General features: G+C 45.3%; 1 protein-coding gene and 1 long non-coding RNA gene across 5 annotated transcripts in view; one reads left to right on the top strand and one right to left on the bottom strand.

The window, feature by feature from the left end:
- The window catches only part of LOC101958104 (uncharacterized), a 22,937-nt gene extending 12,213 nt beyond the window's left edge, over window positions 1–10,724 (top strand). For both annotated transcript variants that reach the window (XR_013427795.1, XR_013427794.1), the window contains exon 3: window positions 9,941–10,724. This is a non-coding gene — a long non-coding RNA (uncharacterized LOC101958104). The remainder of the gene's footprint in view (window positions 1–9,940) is intronic.
- Window positions 1–18,200, bottom strand: part of Cyb5rl (cytochrome b5 reductase like) — a 23,886-nt gene extending 5,686 nt beyond the window's left edge. For 2 of the 3 annotated variants that reach the window (XM_021726828.3, XM_005326031.5), the window contains exons 1-6: window positions 18,099–18,200; window positions 16,093–16,344; window positions 12,747–12,895; window positions 9,623–9,710; window positions 5,873–5,977; window positions 1,811–2,014 (exon numbers count right to left, since the gene is read on the bottom strand). In XM_021726828.3, coding sequence (XP_021582503.1) covers window positions 1,811–2,014; window positions 5,873–5,977; window positions 9,623–9,710; window positions 12,747–12,895; window positions 16,093–16,281 — 735 coding nt within the window. In that variant the 5' untranslated portion in view covers window positions 16,282–16,344; window positions 18,099–18,200. The remainder of the gene's footprint in view (window positions 1–1,810; window positions 2,015–5,872; window positions 5,978–9,622; window positions 9,711–12,746; window positions 12,896–16,092; window positions 16,345–18,098) is intronic. The other variant, XM_078026316.1, reaches the window with a different exon arrangement.
- Between the last annotated feature and the right edge of the window lie 32 nt (window positions 18,201–18,232).

Below are 18,232 nucleotides of genomic sequence, written 5' to 3' on the forward strand. Positions count from 1 at the left end.
TCACAGTGATGAGCACAAAGAGAAAGGCCACTGAGCAGGACCACTTGGCCTGTCCCAGCGTCCCAGCTCTCTACCATCTGGCTGGGTTATTTTGTTCTTAATCATTTATGCCTCAATTTCTACATCTTAAAAGGGGCATCACGGCAGTACAAGCCCCATGAGACTCTGTGGAGATTAAATTAGTTCTTACACACAGTGCTTCAAATGATACCAGGCAGAGAAAGTGCTCAAGGAGGGAGAACCCTTATCAGCTGTCCTGTCCTTGTGCCATCTCTCCGTGCACAGGTGAGCGCCTACAGGGCAGGGATTGGGTCATCTTCACTTTTGTGTCCTGGAATTTTGTAGACATGTGGGTGGGGGACAGAGGACAGGAGAGCTGGTCAGCATCCAAGGTGTCTACCACCCTCCTGTCCCGCTCCCACTATCCTGAGCAGGGGCACCATGGCCTTCCTTCACCCACTCCCTCAGGCTGCACACTAGCCTCTGGCCTTGTGCCCTGCCTGGGTACTTCCTGCTGCTTCTAATGTTCACCAAGCATGACCCTCTTGATGTTCTTACCACTGAGCACTCTGCCCCATGGACAGGCCACAGACCCTGGCTCCTGGGGAGCCCAGAAACTCTGGTTTGGGGAAGGGAAATCCAGTCTCCTAACCCAACCCTCACCCACCTGACCACAGTGCTGAGGATCAGCTAAGTGACAGATGCCTCAAAGAGGAAATTAATGAGAGGGGTGTCCATAGTACAGGGCAAGAAGACTGACCATAAGCAAAAAGGAATGCTGGGAGGCCCCAGGAGGGACCCTCAAGCCAGCAGGTGCAAGGAGAATTAAATCTATAGACCAAGGAAGGCAGAAGAACAAAGGCAGCTGAGGACCTGGCTTGAGATAAAGCACAAAGACGGTCCTCCATTCTATGGTGGGGAGGATCCAAGAAGGGTAACTAGAGTGAATGAAGGGGATAGGGAACCGGAGGGAGGCAGTATCAGAAGGCAGTGTGACTTACAGATAAAGAATCTGCAGCTTGGGGAGTCTCATGAGCAGATGAACTGAGGTGATGGGGAACCTTCTAAATGGAGGGAACCTGGATCCAGTTTGGACCATCAGTTGCTGACACAGTCCCTACTCTGTGCCTGGCACTACATTAATCCCTGAACAAACAGTGCTGACCCAAACATGTGGTCCTGGTCCCAAGGAACTGAATACATTGAGCCTGCCCTGACTCCACGGCTGGTCCCAGGTCACACAGCTGGTAATGCCAGAGGGTGGGGGAGGCAGCAAAGGATGGTGGGAGGAGCTAGAGCTTGGGAAGGAGTCAGTCCTGGGCTCAAATCCTGGCTCAATCCTGTCTACAGTGTGACACAACTGTCTTTCACTGATGAGTTCTGTTTCCATTCTGCATAAGAACATGGTGAGAGCTGGGCACAGGTGTACACACCTATAACTGCAGCAACTCAGGAGGCAGAGGCAGGAGGATTATAAGTTTGAGGTCAGCCTCAGCAATTTAGCAAGACCTTCAGCAACTTAGTGAGACTGTCTCAAAAATTTAAAACTGTAAAGGACTGGGGATGTAGCTCAGTGGTAAAGTAATAAAAAGGACTAGGGATGTAGTTTAGTGGTGAAGTGTTCCTGGTTCAATCCTTAGTGCAAAAAAAAAGAGACCATAGTAATACCCGCTTTCTGTGCCAGGAGCCTGTGGGTATACTACCAGTGACAGGGATTATTAGTGCAATGTGGCGCAAAGAGGTTGGTCCTTGGGATGGATGCAAGGTGACTGCAGAGTCTCAGTGAGGGAAGTCACCTCCCTGGGCTTACCTGGCTGAGTATGAAGAAGGTGCGGACATTCCAGAAACGGGCCTGCTCCTGGAGGAAGGTTTTCAGATAGATGCTCTCAAAGGTCTTGAAGCAGCAGACCAGGGTGACGAAGGTCTCATCATCTGCATTGTCTGTGATGCTCTGCAGGATGGGCACCATGGGAGCCAGACCTGTGCCTGCAGCCAGCATGAGGAGCTCACCATACTGGGGAGTAGAATGGGCATGACAGGTGGATTGAGGGTCTCATCCCACCTGTCCTGCTTATGGGCCTTTTCTTGGTTTTGCTTGAACCAGAAGCAGTGCTCTTTCTGGGTTTCCACCCATCTATGCCTCCTCTCTTCTCCTTCAGGAAGTCATCCTGACTTATGAAAGGCATATGAGGTATGCATAATAGATTAAGGAGTCTTGAGGCTGAAAGGGAACACAGCAGTGTAGTCCAACCTGAACACGGGCTTGTTTGACTTCTAAAGCATTGCCACAAGGATTCCACTCACAGCTTCTGCTGCCATGGAACTCACCGCCTCCCAAATCAGCTTGCTCCATAATAGGCCAACTGCCCCTGCTAGGGAGATCTCTCCACCTCACGCTGAGCTGAAACCTGCTCCCACCAAAGCCTTGCCCACTCCCAACTCCATCACAGCACTATTCTCTGGGCTACTTCCTTTGCCCCTAGGCAGCCTTGAAGATATCTCTGGGCCCCTTCTTGGACCCCAGAGCCTGCCCTTCTCTAGACTAAATGCGATAATATATGCAAGTGTCTAACATAGCATTGGTCCAAAAGAGTCATGCATTCAAGGTGAGTTCCTGCTCAAGAGGCCTAGTTCCCTCAATTCCTCTCAATGAACTCATTTCCTGGCTCTAGATCTCTTAAAGAGGGGCAAGCCTTCTTAAGATGAGTGCATCAAAAGCTAGTGCCTGACCCCTATGCAGAGAAGTATTCACTTCCCTCATTCTAGAGATTAGGCCTCTGTGTGGAAATACCAAACCATATGATCTGCGCATTTTTTTAAAAATCAATCTGGGCCTCAGTTTCTTAATTGGTAAAAAAATTTTTTTAAAATAAGCCAGGGTGGTGGTGCATATTTATAATCACAGATACTCTGGAAACTCAAGTAGGAGAATCATAAGTTTGAGGCCAGCCTCAACAACTTACTGAGACCCTGTGTCAAAATAAAAAATTAAAAGGGCTGGGGATGCAACTCAGTGGTAGAGCATACCTGGGCTCAATTCCCAATAACACACACACACACACACACAATTGCACTTCCTCATAATGACACCTATCTCAAAAAGTGTTTTGAGGCTCATAAGAGATGATATAAAGTGCCTGGTGAGGAGCTGAGGTTTAATCCAATTAGACTGCTTCCCTTTGCTAGGCTCAGGATACCCTCCTACCTGCTGTTGTGGGGCCATGTCCTGCTGTCCTTATTCATGCAACCTCCCATCTCCATGTCTTCAGCCTGCCTCAACCCTCCCTGCACTTCTCCATGTTCAGGCTGTCTTCTGGGAAGCCTCTCCCAGCCAGGGCCAGGGAAGGGGGTCTTCCTTTGTGTTTTCATAGCTTGCTATGCCTTCCTTGATATAACAGAGGCATACTGTTATCATCTGTGTGCTTGTCTCCTCCATCAGACTAAGTGGGAGGACAGAGGCCTTGTCTGATTTACCTCTGGTCCCTGGAGTCCAGCATGGGCAGGAGCCTGGGTAAACAATTCTGTCTATTGCATGAGCACGCTCATGCTTGGGTGTCAGCCTCAGGGCTGATAAAATATCTGTCTATAATGAGACAAGTGCAGAGAAGCAAAGCAGGCTAGCAAGAGGGGAGCAGCACCCAGGCATTCTCGTGGGAGAAAAAGCAGCCCTGATCAAGGCTTCTGGTGGCCAACAGGAATGTTTGAGACAATATCACCTTTCCCTCACTACTGGGCCCTATATCCTCACAGATGAGAAATGCAGGGGCTAGCACTGGAGGTGTAGCTCAGTGACAGAGTGCTACTATGCACCAGGTCCTGGGTTCAATCACCAGTGCTAGGAAAAAAAAAAAAAAGATTAATAAATGCAGGGGGGCTGGGGATGTGGCTCAAGCGGTAGCGTGCTCGCCTGGCATGTGTGTGGCCCGGGTTCAATCCTCAGCACCACATATAAACAAAGATATTGTGTCTGCCAAGAACTAAAATATAAATATTAAAAAAAATAAAAAATAAATGCAGGGGCTTTTGAGTGTTTGATGGATATAGAGGATAGCAACATGGCATCAGAAGGTTCCCTCCTGGAAAAAGTGGTCAAGACAAACTTTTTTATCTGGTGTCTACCCTAGGCAAGGAAGAAATAGGAACAATTTCCTTGCCCTGCTCTCAGGGACTGGGGGGCCGGGACACACTGAGCTAAAACACAGGGTTGAGTGCAGTTAGTACTGGGGAGTCCTATGGAATCCTGTGAAAGAGCACTAACGTGTACACATGCATGTGTAAACTGGAGACAGAAGTACCTGAAAACTGTTGTGGGAACTGAGTTAACATATATCAAGTACTAAGGTCAGAGTATGTACACTGAAGGTGCCAAATATGTGTCTGATGGTATTATTTATTTAATTTCCTTTTTTTATGGAATCCAGGGCCTCGTGGATGCTAGGCAAGTGCTCTCCTACTGAGCTACACCCTGTTCCTGATAGCATTATAATACATACATATGTGCAAGTGCTCAGTATGCATACCTGTGTATGTACATATGCCAACATACCCACTCATGAAAGAGGATTTGGAAGAATACACATCAAGGTAGCAACCTGGTATCTAAAGAAATGGCCTGCAGGTGTTTGTTGTTTTCTTGTTTTTGCCTCTATATTTTCTGGATAATGAATATGTACTGCATTTATAATAAAGAAAAAAAATAATAAATGCTATTTTAAAATTAAACAAAAAGAAAGACGAGGTAAGCATGATTCATTCTTTTCCATTTGTTTTTGTTTTGCTTTGTTTTCCTAATTATAAAGGTAATAGGTGTTCATCGCAGAAAATTTAGAATGTATAATTTTGGAACATATAACAAATGAAGAAAATAAAAATCACCCATAATTCTACCATTCAGAGTTTAGCATATTACATTGTATTTTCCTTTCATATTTTTTCTGTGCCTTTTCAGTTAGTTTCTCAACCTGGTATATATTCAGTTTTTTACCTAATGTTTATTACTTGATTTTGTAGCATAAGCATGCATCATTTATTTATTTATTTATTTATTTATTATTTTGTGGTGCTGGGGATTGAACCCAGGGCCTTGTGCATGCAAGGCAAGCACTCTACCAATTGAGCTATATCCCCAGCCCAGCATATATCATTTATAAACAAATTATGTTTTAAAACCCAAGATAATACTCTATCAAGTGCCTGCATATTTGTATACTGAAACCCAGAATATTTAACTGTACCTCTAATGTTGGATATTCAATTATCTCCAATTTTTTGTTATTACACACATACAAAAAACATGAATATGTGCAAAGTAGTCAGCATTTTGGATTCTTTCCACACAAAAGACTTCTAGACGTGAAATTACTGGGTCAAAGGATTTAAAGATTCTTAAGACTCTTGTTATACACTGCCAAACTGCTCTTCAAATATGCACCAACTGAAGAGGAATTGCTAAGTATTCCTGGGAAAATCAAGGAAGTAACATGCCATGAAGACGAGGGCAATAGTCTTCTGAGCTGGGAAGCAGTGGGCTCCTAAGCAGGGAGCCATGGCTATATTTGGCCCTATGAGTGGAATGCACAGAACAGCACCTGAGGTTTATGTAGCACAGGCTCCTAAACACCAAGTAAATGAGTCTGGTTTTCTGAGCAATGGGAAGCCACAGATAGTCTTGGAGCACAGCAGGTGGTTTTGTTTATTAGTGTCTATTCCACTATTCTATCTCCTCCCTTTCTCAACTCCAAGGATACTCTAAGGATTGAGTTTAAGCTTATGAACAAAGGCACAGTGAGGTTCTATGGCCTAAAATATGAGAATCACAGCCCTGGAGGTAAGCCAGGGGCATCTCCTAAACACTTAGGGTGCTGGCACTGACCTGATTTGGTTTATAGAAGAAGTTTCCAAAAGGTCCTCGCCAAAAAGCTGTGTCTCCCACTCTCCAGGACTTGACACACCGGGACATCAGCCCTGTCTGATAGCACTGAAAGCAAACACAGAGAGAACTCAGTTGGAAAGGCATATGCTGCCAACACAAACCACATTTGTCATTAGTGTGGAGCTCTTCCTGCATGCTGAGGGCTTTACATATGTTCTCACATCTAATCCACCTCTGCACCTACAGGTTGGTACTGTCATCCCTGATGTTCAGATGAGGCCCATAAGTTCCCACACAGGGAGATGGCAAGGCTGGGATACAAATCCACAGGACTGTAGCCTTCACCAAAGATCTCAACTCAAATGCCCACAGGGACCCACAACCAAGTGACTAATGGCAATTAACAATTTCAGTGAAAGGGAGCAGTAGGGAGTGGTGGGGACTGTGATATATTGGTGAGATAGTGTTCCTTCTAGGGAGGACCACTTTGCAGGTACCAAGCTATAGTTTGTGAAACTGATGATGACAAATCTTCTGATTATCTAAAACAGGCAGCAAATCTGTATTTTTATTTATAGTCTCCCATTTTAAAATGACAGTAATTAATAAAAATTTAAAACACTATATAGGCCAAAATCAAATATATTTGTGGGCTGGATCCGGTTTGCAGGCCATACATCTGCAATGTCTGAATTATCCTACACCATGTGCTGAATATATGAGAAAATGAAGGTTGTGGAAGGGATTCCTCCATGGGAAGTGGGCAGTCTATGTTGCCTGGGTGCCACCCACTCTGTGCCAGGCACCATGCTGGGATCGCAGGGGAGACAACTGGACCTTAAGCTCCATGAAGGCAACTAGTGTCTGAACCATAAAGGACTTAATATCTCAATGAATTAATTAATCAGTCAATCCAAATTCAGGCCCTCCCCTTAAGAGTAAACAATCTGGAGCTGGGGGTATAGCTCAGTGGTAAAGCACTTGCCCAGCACACAGGAGGCCCTGGGTTCAATGACTAGCAATACACACACACACACACACACACACAATCTGAAAGGGATGTACAGCACAGATACATGCCAAGTAGAGACTACCTAATTCCCATGAGAAGGATAAAATGCTAGGAGAGTACAGCCAGGCTTAAAGAAAAGACTGGGCTTTGGTCTCCAAACATGTTTTCCATCACCCAGAACCACCTTGGATACCACCTTTGCTTCTGCAGCTATCATCTGCATAAGCAAAGGGAAAGTCCTGCCAGGTGAGGTGTCACGCTGGCTGGTAATCCCAGCAACTGGCTGGGAGGCTAAGGCAGAAAGATTGTGAGCTCAAAGCCAGCCTCAGCAACTTATTGAGGTTCTAAACAAGGGACCTACAATGTCTGAATTACCCTACACCATGTGCTGAATATGTGAGAAAATGAAGGTTGTGGAAGGGATTCCTCCATGGGTGGTGGGCAGTCTATGTTGCCTGGGTGACACCCACTCTGTGCCAGGCACCATGCTGGGACTGCAGGGGAGACAACTGTCTCTAAATAAAATATAAAAAAGGGCTGGGAGATGTGGATCAGTGATTATGCACCCTTGGTTCAACCCCTAATACCCGCCCCTGCAAAAAAAGGCAGGGGGTTCACCTGGAAGAGGTCTGAGAAGAAGAGTCCTTTTTTTTTTTTTTGCAATGCTGGGGATGATCCTAGGGTGTTCCATGTTAGGGAAGGGCTCTACCTCTGAGCTCTACCACCAAGGAGGGCAAGTTTTGCTCCTGCCTTTCTGGAGACTGGGTCTTAGGGCATACTTTGTTTTCTGACCCTAGTCTGGCAGGGAGACACAACCCCAACTGTGGCCTCAGAGGCCCTATGCCACAGACAGTACCAGGAAGAAGTGAAAGATTCTTTTGAGTCTCTACATGGCCTGGTTTGGAGGAGATGCTCAAGATGCACTGCAAAACAAAATGGACACTGAGCTTTTATCCTTCTACTTGGGGTCATATTGCCTGAGGATCTTTGAGCTTCAGTTTCTTCATCTGTACAATGGGGCTAATATAATCTACTTGTCGTTATAAGGTTGAATTGAGAACAAAGAGCCAGAAGCAGTGTCCCGTACCCTGCAGGTGTCTCAGAAGTGCAGCCTCCCTCCTTTCTACAAGGGGAGGCAAACTGGAAAACCCCGCTGCCTTCCCAATTTGCAAAGACATTTCTGGCTTTTCCTAGCCAGCGGCTTAGGGATAATGAGGTGCCTCTCTAAAGAGAGGCTTTCCAGCAAACGAAGGAGAAAATCAGCCTTACAGCTGGGAGGGATCCAGCTGCTCTGGAGAACTGTCTCCAGGCTTATCCTCTCAGCAGAAACACACCCAGACAAGCAGCGCAGGGAAGCAGGCCATTTGGAGAGGATTTACAGAATCTCCCAGACAAACATCAGCGTGCAGAAGGGATCCCATCCAGGATTATGTGTGAGGGAATAAACATTTGAGTTCTGAAGCAGGCAGGGCAGGCAGGGAAGTGGGAGGGAAGACAACACCGGCATCTTGGAGTCAGGGGCAGGGCTCATCCCCCACAGCACTGATTAGTTATGGACCTTGGGTTCCCCTGGGCTTCAGCTTGCTCATCAATGAAATAGGAATAATAATGCATGTTTTAAAGGGAGATTAGAATGGGAAAGCTATCCTTCTACATTGGTGTTCCCCAGGATTCCATCTGGGAATGATGGGCTAGAGCTCTACTGTGAAATGCTATTTCTAAGTAAAAAATGTCAGAGTATCAGCCATTTCGTGTAGTTCAATCTAATTATTTTTTCTGCATACTGGACCTCCATGACTCCTTGTACATTTGTTGCCCACTCCTTGGGTCTCCAGGGCACTTTGCATCTGACACACTTGCTCATCTCATCTCTGCCAACTCCTCCACTTGCCCTGACTACGCTATGAGCACCCTCTCCTCCTGTCACTCAGACAGGGTACAGTTTCTAGAAGACCTACTCTGTGTCACCACCTCCCTACATTTGGTTATCCATCCATCAGCCTATAATGCCATTCCCCACAACCACCAATTCATACTACTTCAAGTGTATCAAAGGCCCTGCCTCTGCTCACCTCCTATGCAGAGGTGATGTCAGGTTAGTTCAGTTCACAAAGTCCTCCACATTCCACCTTTTTCCTGATTCTCTCAACTCATATCCTCCTCCCTTGGCACTCATTCTTCTGTTCCAGGATGAATGACTTACTTCCCTAAATCCTGCCTGCAGAGACTCCTTCACACATTTCCCCTCACTCCCTGCTCCTTAAACATAGTTTTTGCCAGGAAGCCTGGCCTGCCTTCCCTGCACCCCCAGCTGCCCTGAGTTGGGCTGGGCCTCCTCTATAACAGCATCTGTCACTCATGTCTCAGGGTTGGTTCCTTGAGGGTGGTCACCGTGTCTGACATACCTTTGAACCCCAATGCCCAACACACAGTGAGTGTGGAGATTTGGTTCTCCTCTACTTCCCAGTTCTGTGCTCATTCTTCACTGATAGGAAAAAGTGAAAAAGAATAGTTCCTCCTAAAATCTATAGAGAATATGCCCTCAGTCAGTCGTCCAGCAGACCCCTTCCCCAGGAAAAGGAGAGGGGAGAAGGCTCCCTTTACCTGGCCTGCTGTTCCTGTAAGTCAGCCTCTTCCCACATGAACACTGGATGGAAACTGTTCGATCCCAACCAAGCTGGCAAGGGAGGTACCAATTCATGACATCTTAGGAGCATCCTCCAGAAGAGTCAACTCACCTTGATTAAAACTTCAAAGTATCCTTTTGCATTGGCAGGGCTGATGGGCGTGTAGGCTCTCTGAATTTCCAAGTCATCTACTATCCCTCTAGGAAGGAGAAATACACAGTCAGGTGTTTAGCCAGTCATTCAACAAACCCTTATCAAGAACTTTCTCTTGGGCTGGGGATGTGGCTCAAGCGGTAGCACACTCGCCTGGCATGTGTGCTGCCCAGGTTGGATCCTCAGCACTACATACAAAGATGTTGTGTCCGCCGAAAAACTGAAAAATAAATATTAAAAAAAAACTCATCTCTCTCTCTCTCTCTTTAAAAAAAGAAAGAAAGAAAGAAAGAAAGAAAGAACCTTCTCTGCCAGACTGATGAATCTGAAGATGGAATCCAGATATCCCCAGAAGTTTCACTGAGAAGCAAGGTACAGCAAAACAAAGAGCACTGAACTCATCCTCTGCCATATGGTGGTTATGACAGGCAAAGTAATTTATTTTATTTTTTTTATTTTTTTTAAGAGAGAGTGAGAGAGGAGAGAGAGAGAGAGAGAGAGAGAGAGAGAGAGAGAATTTTTAATATTTATTTTTTTTTAGTTCTCGGCGGACACAACATCTTTGTTGGTATGTGGTGCTGAGGATCGAACCCGGGCCGCGTGCATGGCAGGCGAGCGCGCTACCGCTTGAGCCACATCCCCAGCCCCTACAGGCAAAGTAATTTAACATTCCAGCTGCCCCTTCTGCAAAATGGAGGCAGCCATCTATGTCCTGACTATGGGGCCACTGGAATTACAGGTGGAAGAGTGCTTCAAAAAGCACTGATGATGGGGCTGAGATTGTGGCTCAGTGGTAGAGCACTCACCTAGGGTTTGATCCTCAGCACCACATAAAAATAAAGGCATAAAAAATGTGGTATGTCCATTCAATGGACTATTATTTGAAAAAAAAAAAAAAGCACTGATGATGGGGCTAGTTTTATAGCTCAGTTGGTAGAGTGCTTGCTTTGCATGCACAAGGCCCTGGGTTTGATACACACACACACAAAAAAAAAACCAAATAAACAAAAAAACACTGATGATGTAAGCAATTTTGGGGACACTGCTGTGGTTTTTCCTGACCTCGTCTCAACTATGTAGTGATAATAAAGATTAAAAAAATTGTTTAGATTTATGAAACACTATCATGCACCCAGAGTATCAAAACTGGAAGGATTCTCAAAGGAACACTAGTCCAAAGCCCTATCCCCTGCATGAGTCCTCTCTACAATGTTATCATGGGGTCAGGATAGCAATCATGAGGTACAATAATAGCCAGGTTGTATTAAATGCCTACTATGCACCAAGCATATTATACATGCTATTTCATTTCATTCAAATGATATCCACATGCAGAATCCTATGCTTAGAGAAGTCAATTGCACAGCTAGAATTCAACTGCAACTCAACTCCAAAGCCAGGTTCCCCACCACTATTCCTCACAGCTTTTAAAGAGCACCCAAGCACTCTTCTCCAGGCTTGTCATGTGCAAAATGTTCTTCTCTGAGATATGCAAGGTTAAAAAGACCCTGTCTCAATGCTTCAAAGCAGGGCACTAAACAGAAATATTTAATAAATATTTATGAAACAAATGAGGAAACAAGAACAGACATATGAGATGACGTAGATGCAAAGAGCCAGGATGTCTGCTGCAACAGAGGTAAAGCTGACAGAGGGAGCAATCACTCTCATCTGTAGAACCCCCAAAACCTCCTGGAGGACTAAGGGATAAGCAGGCCACTGACAGATCACAGTAGGGACAGGAAAAGAAGTAACTGCAGGCATATGGGGCAGCCCAGGCAAAAGCTTAGAGGCAGGACAATGTCGACATTGTCAGGAACTGGCGTGGGATGGCAAGGCTCAGACAAGGAACACATGTGGAGTGGGGGACAGGGAAGAATTTGGTGGGAAAGGAGGCTGGAGGCCTTGGCTTAGGATGTTATCATGGAAGTACTGAGGTGCATCAGAGAGTGAACAGAGAGTGACATGGTCAGTTGAATACGTTAGGAATGTCACTGGGATAGTGAGGAGGATGGAGGAGGGAAGCCAGTCTAGAGGTAGGGGTTCTGGGCATCCCTGGCTTACGGATTAAGGGTTGCATGAGGCTGTGACCTGCCTGGGGCTCTCCTGCCTCCTGGAACAGTGAGCTTCAAAGACTGCCAGCCAGGCCAAGTCCGAAGCACCTAGACACACACCTGGAGTCTGATCAGCAATAAGCTCTCTCCTGGTCTCCACCTTATCCTCTGATTGCACCTTATGTCTCCTTTGCCAGCTCCTCTTTCTCTTGCCAGTCCCATAAATTCCAGAATTTTCAGGGTTCAAATCTATCCTCTTTCCTCTTTTCATACAAACACATATGCTCCTAAATGCCATCCAGATATGGGCTGATGACTCCCAAATCCAGATCTCTCTGATGAACCCCAAACTCATAGAACTGATTGCCTGGCCGACACCAATCCCTGGATATCCCAAAGGATCTTGTCCCTGGAAAGGTGGGGGCAGGAATCCAAGTGGGTGTAGAGCACCAAAGCAGGTCAGGACAAACCTCAGAGAAGTGGCTAAGAGTATAACTCAGGAGCCAGGCTGTTTTGATTTGAATCCTGGCTCCATTGACTTCTCAGCTATGTGATATTGGGCAGTTTATTTTCAGTGACAGTGTCATTTCTGTCAACTGGTGCTAACCATAATAGGTTAAAATCATAGGCCCTAGAGCCAGATTGCTTGTCTTCAAATCCTGGCTCCAACATTTCCTAACTGTGTGACCTGGACCAAGTTCCTAAATCTCTCTGAATTCAGGTTCCTGTGGGGGATTATAGTGGCAACTACTCACACAGGACTTTGTGAGGGTTATGTGAATTAACACATACGAATGCACACACTGTGCCTTGGATAATAAGTGCTGCTAAAGTGCTTGTATTATTATTTTTCATGATAATGCATTATCTAGTTCTAGTTCCATCTGAAAAACCATCTGAATCATATATTGCTATTTTGAAGAAGACAAATGAAGGCTTAAGGGCGGTCAGGCAAGTTGCCTAAGGCCACCAGTTAGGACAAGGTAGGCAGGCAGCAAGGCTTTGGTCCTCCCGTGACCTGAATGTACCGTAGGATGAGGTGCTGCCCAGGGTGCAGGCTGAGTTGGCTGTTTCCAGGTAGAGCAAATCGAACATGGTAGGTGTCCTTAGTGAGTTTGTCCAGGGCACTGATGCAGAAGGCCAGGAAGGTCTCTGGGCTCAGCTTGGAGGGGCAGCTCTGCAACAGGAAAAGACCTGACAGCTAGAGGCTGGGCCCAAGGGACACAAAAGCATCCTTCCCATGTTCTCCAAGGAGAGCTGTGTTGGTAAGTTTTCTGTGTAACACAGTGTAGTGCCACCTTATTTCCCTCTTATCCAAAAATATGAGAGCACTTTACATTCAGCTCATCTTACTCTTAAACCTTCCATGGTTTCCGTCAGTCCCAGGATCAAATGAAAGTTCCTTAGCTTATAGTTAAGGGTCTGGTGAATAACCCTCAAGCCTCAGTTTATCTCCCATGCATCAGATGCCAGACTTTTCTCCCTCTTCCAAAGAACACCTGCTGTCTCCAACCTCTGAGTCTTTAGCTGCCCCAGTTGTGCCCTTTCTCCAAGACACCTCCAATGCATGAGACCTGCTCAGCCTTCAAACCTGTCAAGTTCTAGATGTGCAAAGTTGATAAGTTAAAGGGACTTTAAAGATGATTTAATCCAATATCCTTATATTATGTATGGGTAAAATGAGACCTGAGAGGTAGTGGCTTACTTGCCCAAAGTCACACTATAAACAAGGACTCAAATTCATGTCTTCTAGGACTCAGCCTACTGCCATTACCATTCCAACCCCACTATCAACTCCTCCAGGAAGATTTCTTTGAATACCATGACTCAGAATTTTCTCTTCTGGAAAATACCCACACCTTACTCAGCTGACCTGGGACTCACTCTTGTCCAAATCAGAGTGCAGCACCAACTCCATTCATGGGAATGCTGACAGCATCACAGAACTGATGCTCTCAGGCTTGGTATCCAAGACTTTTCCTCCACTGTGTCCTCTCCCACCCTACTAGATCCCCCATGAGGCCACAGCTGCCTGGGGCTCTGGAAAGAGCACTGGACTGAGTCAGGAGCACTAGCATTAGCTCCAGTTCTGCTGCTGCTCATCTGTGGGGTCTCAGGGAAATCACTTGATCCTCTGGGTCTCAGTCTCCCAGTGTGTAAAAAGGGACCAATTCATCCCTGATAAACATATGGTTATCAGATAAGATAACAATATAAAAGCTTTTTTGTTGTTGTACTGAGGATTGAACCGAGTAGCACCCTACCACTGAGTAAAGTCAGCCCTTTTTATTTTTTTTTTATTTTTAAATTTTTAAACAAGATCTCACTAAGTTGCCTAGACTGGTCTTGAACCTACAATCTTCCTGTCTCAGCCTCTGAACTAGAAAGGATTACAGGCATGTACTACCATGTCCATCACAATACAAAAATATCTTACACAATGTTAATTGTAAAGGAAATGAGAAATCTCTATTATTATGACTATTAAAAATTTAAAAATAAAACTTACGCCAGGCTTGGTGGCACATGTTTGTAACCTCAGCAGCTTGGGAGGCTAAGGCAAGAGGATTGCAAGTGAAAAGCCAGACTCAGCAACTTATCGAGGCCCTGGGCAACTTAGCAAGACTCTGCCTTTAAATAAAAAATAAAAAAGGACTGGAGATGAGCTCCATGGTTAAGCACCTCTGAGTTCAGTTTTTGATACCAAAAAAAAAATTTTTCTAAATAAATAAAACTTATTATTAGGTTGAAATATGCTGTTTTACAAGATTGGCAAAATTAACTTTCTTTATTTAACTTTCCATTTGTTATGATAGGTGATGACAGCACTATTTACTGAGCATCTACCATGTGCCAGGTACTTTATTTATTTATCCCATGAAATCCTCATAATAACCTCTGAAGTATTAATATTCCCATATTCAGATAAAACTGGGTTTAGCATACTAAAGTGACACACAATTAACTGGCCTAACCAGGCCTCAGCTCTTACTTTGTACATCCTTATGGTCCTTGGTCCCTCTTCTATAAGCTGAGTTTACTGAGGGCTGGTGACCTGGCATCTTTACTTTATCAACAACTTCCTTGTGCCTAACACACAGGACATGGTACTCAGTAGACCTAGGATAAACTCACTCAGTTGCTTAACAAATGTTTATTGACTATAATGTCAGGAATTGCTGGCAGAAGACATAACAGTGAGCAAAACACAGCCCCACTCCTATGGAACTTACATTTTAGCAAAGAGACAAGGACAATATGCTCATAAGCAAGTACATCTAGAAGGTGGCTGGTGGTACTGAGAATTAAGAAATGAAATTTGAGCAAACATCAGAAAAAAGTGAAAGGGGGACTAGAATGGTAGCTCAGGGCTAGAGCCTTTGCCTAGCATGATTGAGGCCCTGGGTTTGATTCCCAGCACCACAAAGAAAAAAAGAAAAACAACCCAAAAAGGAGTACAGAAATGATCCATGTGGAGACGAAGGGCAGAGAGAAGGAAGAAGCACAGCTGTCATGAACATTCCCCAGTCACTGGCAGAGACAGAGAGCTCGGGTCCCCACCACCACCTTCCAGGGGCAGAACTACAAGGAAACAATTAACAGGGATGGATATTAAGTCATGTTTTGGAGTTGAAAAACACCCTGCATTTGTTTAGGATATATGATCTATAGCTTAGGAACAACATGCATAAAAATTACTGAAATTTGGTTCGGTTTGGAACCCAACAATGGAGAATAGTTGTCTGAAAAGTGATGGTGAGGCCCGATTACATTAAGATGCAGAAATGGAAGATATCTCTCCTCCACAATGGAAAACGGGTTTGTGTATATATATATATATATATATATATATATATATATATATATATATGTATGTATATATACACACACACACACACACACATTCATAAGTGTTACAAAAAGAAAAATTTTACTATTTAAAAAAAGCAAGGATGAAATAAGAAGAAATAACAACATTCCCTATTTACTTCATATATATTACAAACTATTTTGCTCTGTAAGGGCAAGGACCGTATCTATTTAGTTCCCTCTTAAATCTTTCATGGCTTATAGGTCCTGATGTGTAACAAGCACTCAATAAATATTTGTTACATGAAATAAATGTTAGAGTCTGTGCTAAACATCACAAATGTTTATCCCCATTATACATACGGTGAAACTAAGACTCAGAGGATGAAAACCCCACAGCTGCTAATAAGTTTGTTCCAGGCCTAGACTTTGACCCTGGCTCTGTCTGTTCTCTGTATGTGCACTCCTTTTTGCTGTCCAGTCACATCTTCCCAGAGCTGGTTTGCAGGGGTGAGGTCAAGTAAACTCCACCACCCTGGCGCAGTAGTCTGAACAGCCTCTCACCTGTGACTGCTTCCCACTCAAAAGGCTCCTGTCGTTGCTGGCTCGGGCTGCCTCCCACCTTGCCAGATCTTGGTGGTAGAGGTCAAACACACAGGGTGAGCAGCCACTGCCACAGCACTGGGAAGGCAAGGGCTCCACAGGCCGCAGCTGTAGCCAGGCTTCCTCAGTGTCCTCTTCTTTCTCACCCATTCTCAGTGGGGCTTGGGCAGCCTGGGAGGGACAACAAGGTGCTCTTCCCCCTCCCTTGCTGGCCTGGGAGAAGGAAAACATGGGGGTTATACTCTGGTCTCCTCTATTCCTCACATTCTCACCATTCTGCAGGTGCCAGGCTCTGTGCAAACCCTGAGGATGGGGACACAGAATCTGCTATCTGATGTGATAACACTCACTACCATTGGTTTTAAGGCACTTTTAATTTTATTTTTGCAATACTGGGGATTGAACCCAGGGCCTAGTGAATGCTAGCAGGTGCTCTACCTACCCACTGGGCTACAGCTACAGCCCTACCATTGCTTTTAGAAGGGCAGTCCCTCTGTGTATAATAAATTTTTTAAATATTTCAGCCTCAGAAAACGTGTTCTACTGTGCATGAGCTCTACTTTAGGAAAGCTTTATGGGCTGGAACCCTCACAAGTACAAGAATAATGTCTTATTCCTTCTACATTCTCCCACCAAGCACAGTTGGCATATGGAAGGCTCCCAGAAACTTGTGAGAGGTTATTCACTTTACACATACAGATTGGGGACTAGGTCCAGTGCTAGGTGCTGGGATGCAACATAGATGAGCAGAACATGGTCTTTATCTTTCTAAGACCTAGTATGGTGTTACATGAGTCCAATCCATTTTTACTGCATGCCATGTACCAGGTATCTATTATGAATAAATGAGGTGTGGTTTCTTCTTTCTGCTAATTTCTTATTCCCTACACTTTTGGGAGCTAAAATGAGATAAGTAAGAGTTCTGTTGACTATAAACTGCTAATTCAGTGTATGGGCTTATCATATTATCAGTTTCTGCCTTAAATCTACCCTCTTCATGTTTAACAGTTGTATTCTCTGCTTTGTGGAAACTGGTAGAAAAGTTGGCAGTGTTCATCGTGAACTCCAAAGACAGGTCCACGCCATTCCTTTCTGCCTCTACCTTTTTCCATCTAAAAGGCACCATCTTTAAGTCAGGCCTTGGCAGATGCTGTTGTCTCTTCTTGGATGCCTTTCCCCACCCTCAGGCCTTGGCTAAAAGGTCGTTGCCCCTTGGAGGTCCTCCCTGAGCCTCTCCCCTTGTTACTTTCTATTATGAACCCTATTTGTGTCTTGTATGTCATTAAACATGCATTTACTATGTGCCAAGCACTACTCTAGATGCAGACATTCATTAAACAAAACTAAAATGGAAACACGAAGAAAATAGGAAGAAAAATAACTAGGGAGAAGGAATAGGACGTAAGTGTCGCTATACGTTATCTGCCTACCATGTGTCTCCTACTAAACTGTAAACTCTTAGACTCTGGCGTTTTATTCACCAATGCCAAACTGGTGCTTAGCACGGCGCCTGACGCAGCAGGCATTTGTAAATAACGTAAATAGGGAGGAAAGAGCAAAGGAACATTTCCACCGCTCTGGCCCTGCCTCTAAGAGGCCAAAGAAAAGCCCCAGAACGGAGGAAAGTTAACTCGCTTTCGGCGGCGCCGGGGAAGAGCTTCAGTTCGAGCCGTGGTTTGGAGCGGGTGTGGTGGACAGGGCCACTCTTAGGCACAAGGGGGGGGGGGACGATTAAAGGTCCCGCAGCTGTGAGGAGTGGCGGAGTGGAAAGGAAACTTTTCCAGGCACCCACTACGTGCCGGGCGCTAGCTCAGGCATTTCTATCCCCATTTTGACAGGGAGGGGTATAGGAGCTATGGCCAAGCTCCAGCTGCTCGTAATTAGTCAAGGAGGTTCTAATTCGGTTCTGAGGTCCTGGCGCTCTTCTCCTCCTGCCCCAGTCCCTTCACTACATCACCAGCACTCACCTACATTCCCGCAAGTCCCCTCACGTGAGGATCTACCAGATTCCCACCCCCGCCCAAAGGCGGGGAGCTCTTTTCAGGACCCACCTATGAGATAGTGAAAACGGCCTGTGGGGCGGGGCAAGACACGGATATTC

Source organism: Ictidomys tridecemlineatus, chromosome 11 (assembly GCF_052094955.1).
Source record: "Ictidomys tridecemlineatus isolate mIctTri1 chromosome 11, mIctTri1.hap1, whole genome shotgun sequence".
In the NCBI taxonomy this organism is placed as follows: Eukaryota; Metazoa; Chordata; class Mammalia; order Rodentia; family Sciuridae; genus Ictidomys; species Ictidomys tridecemlineatus.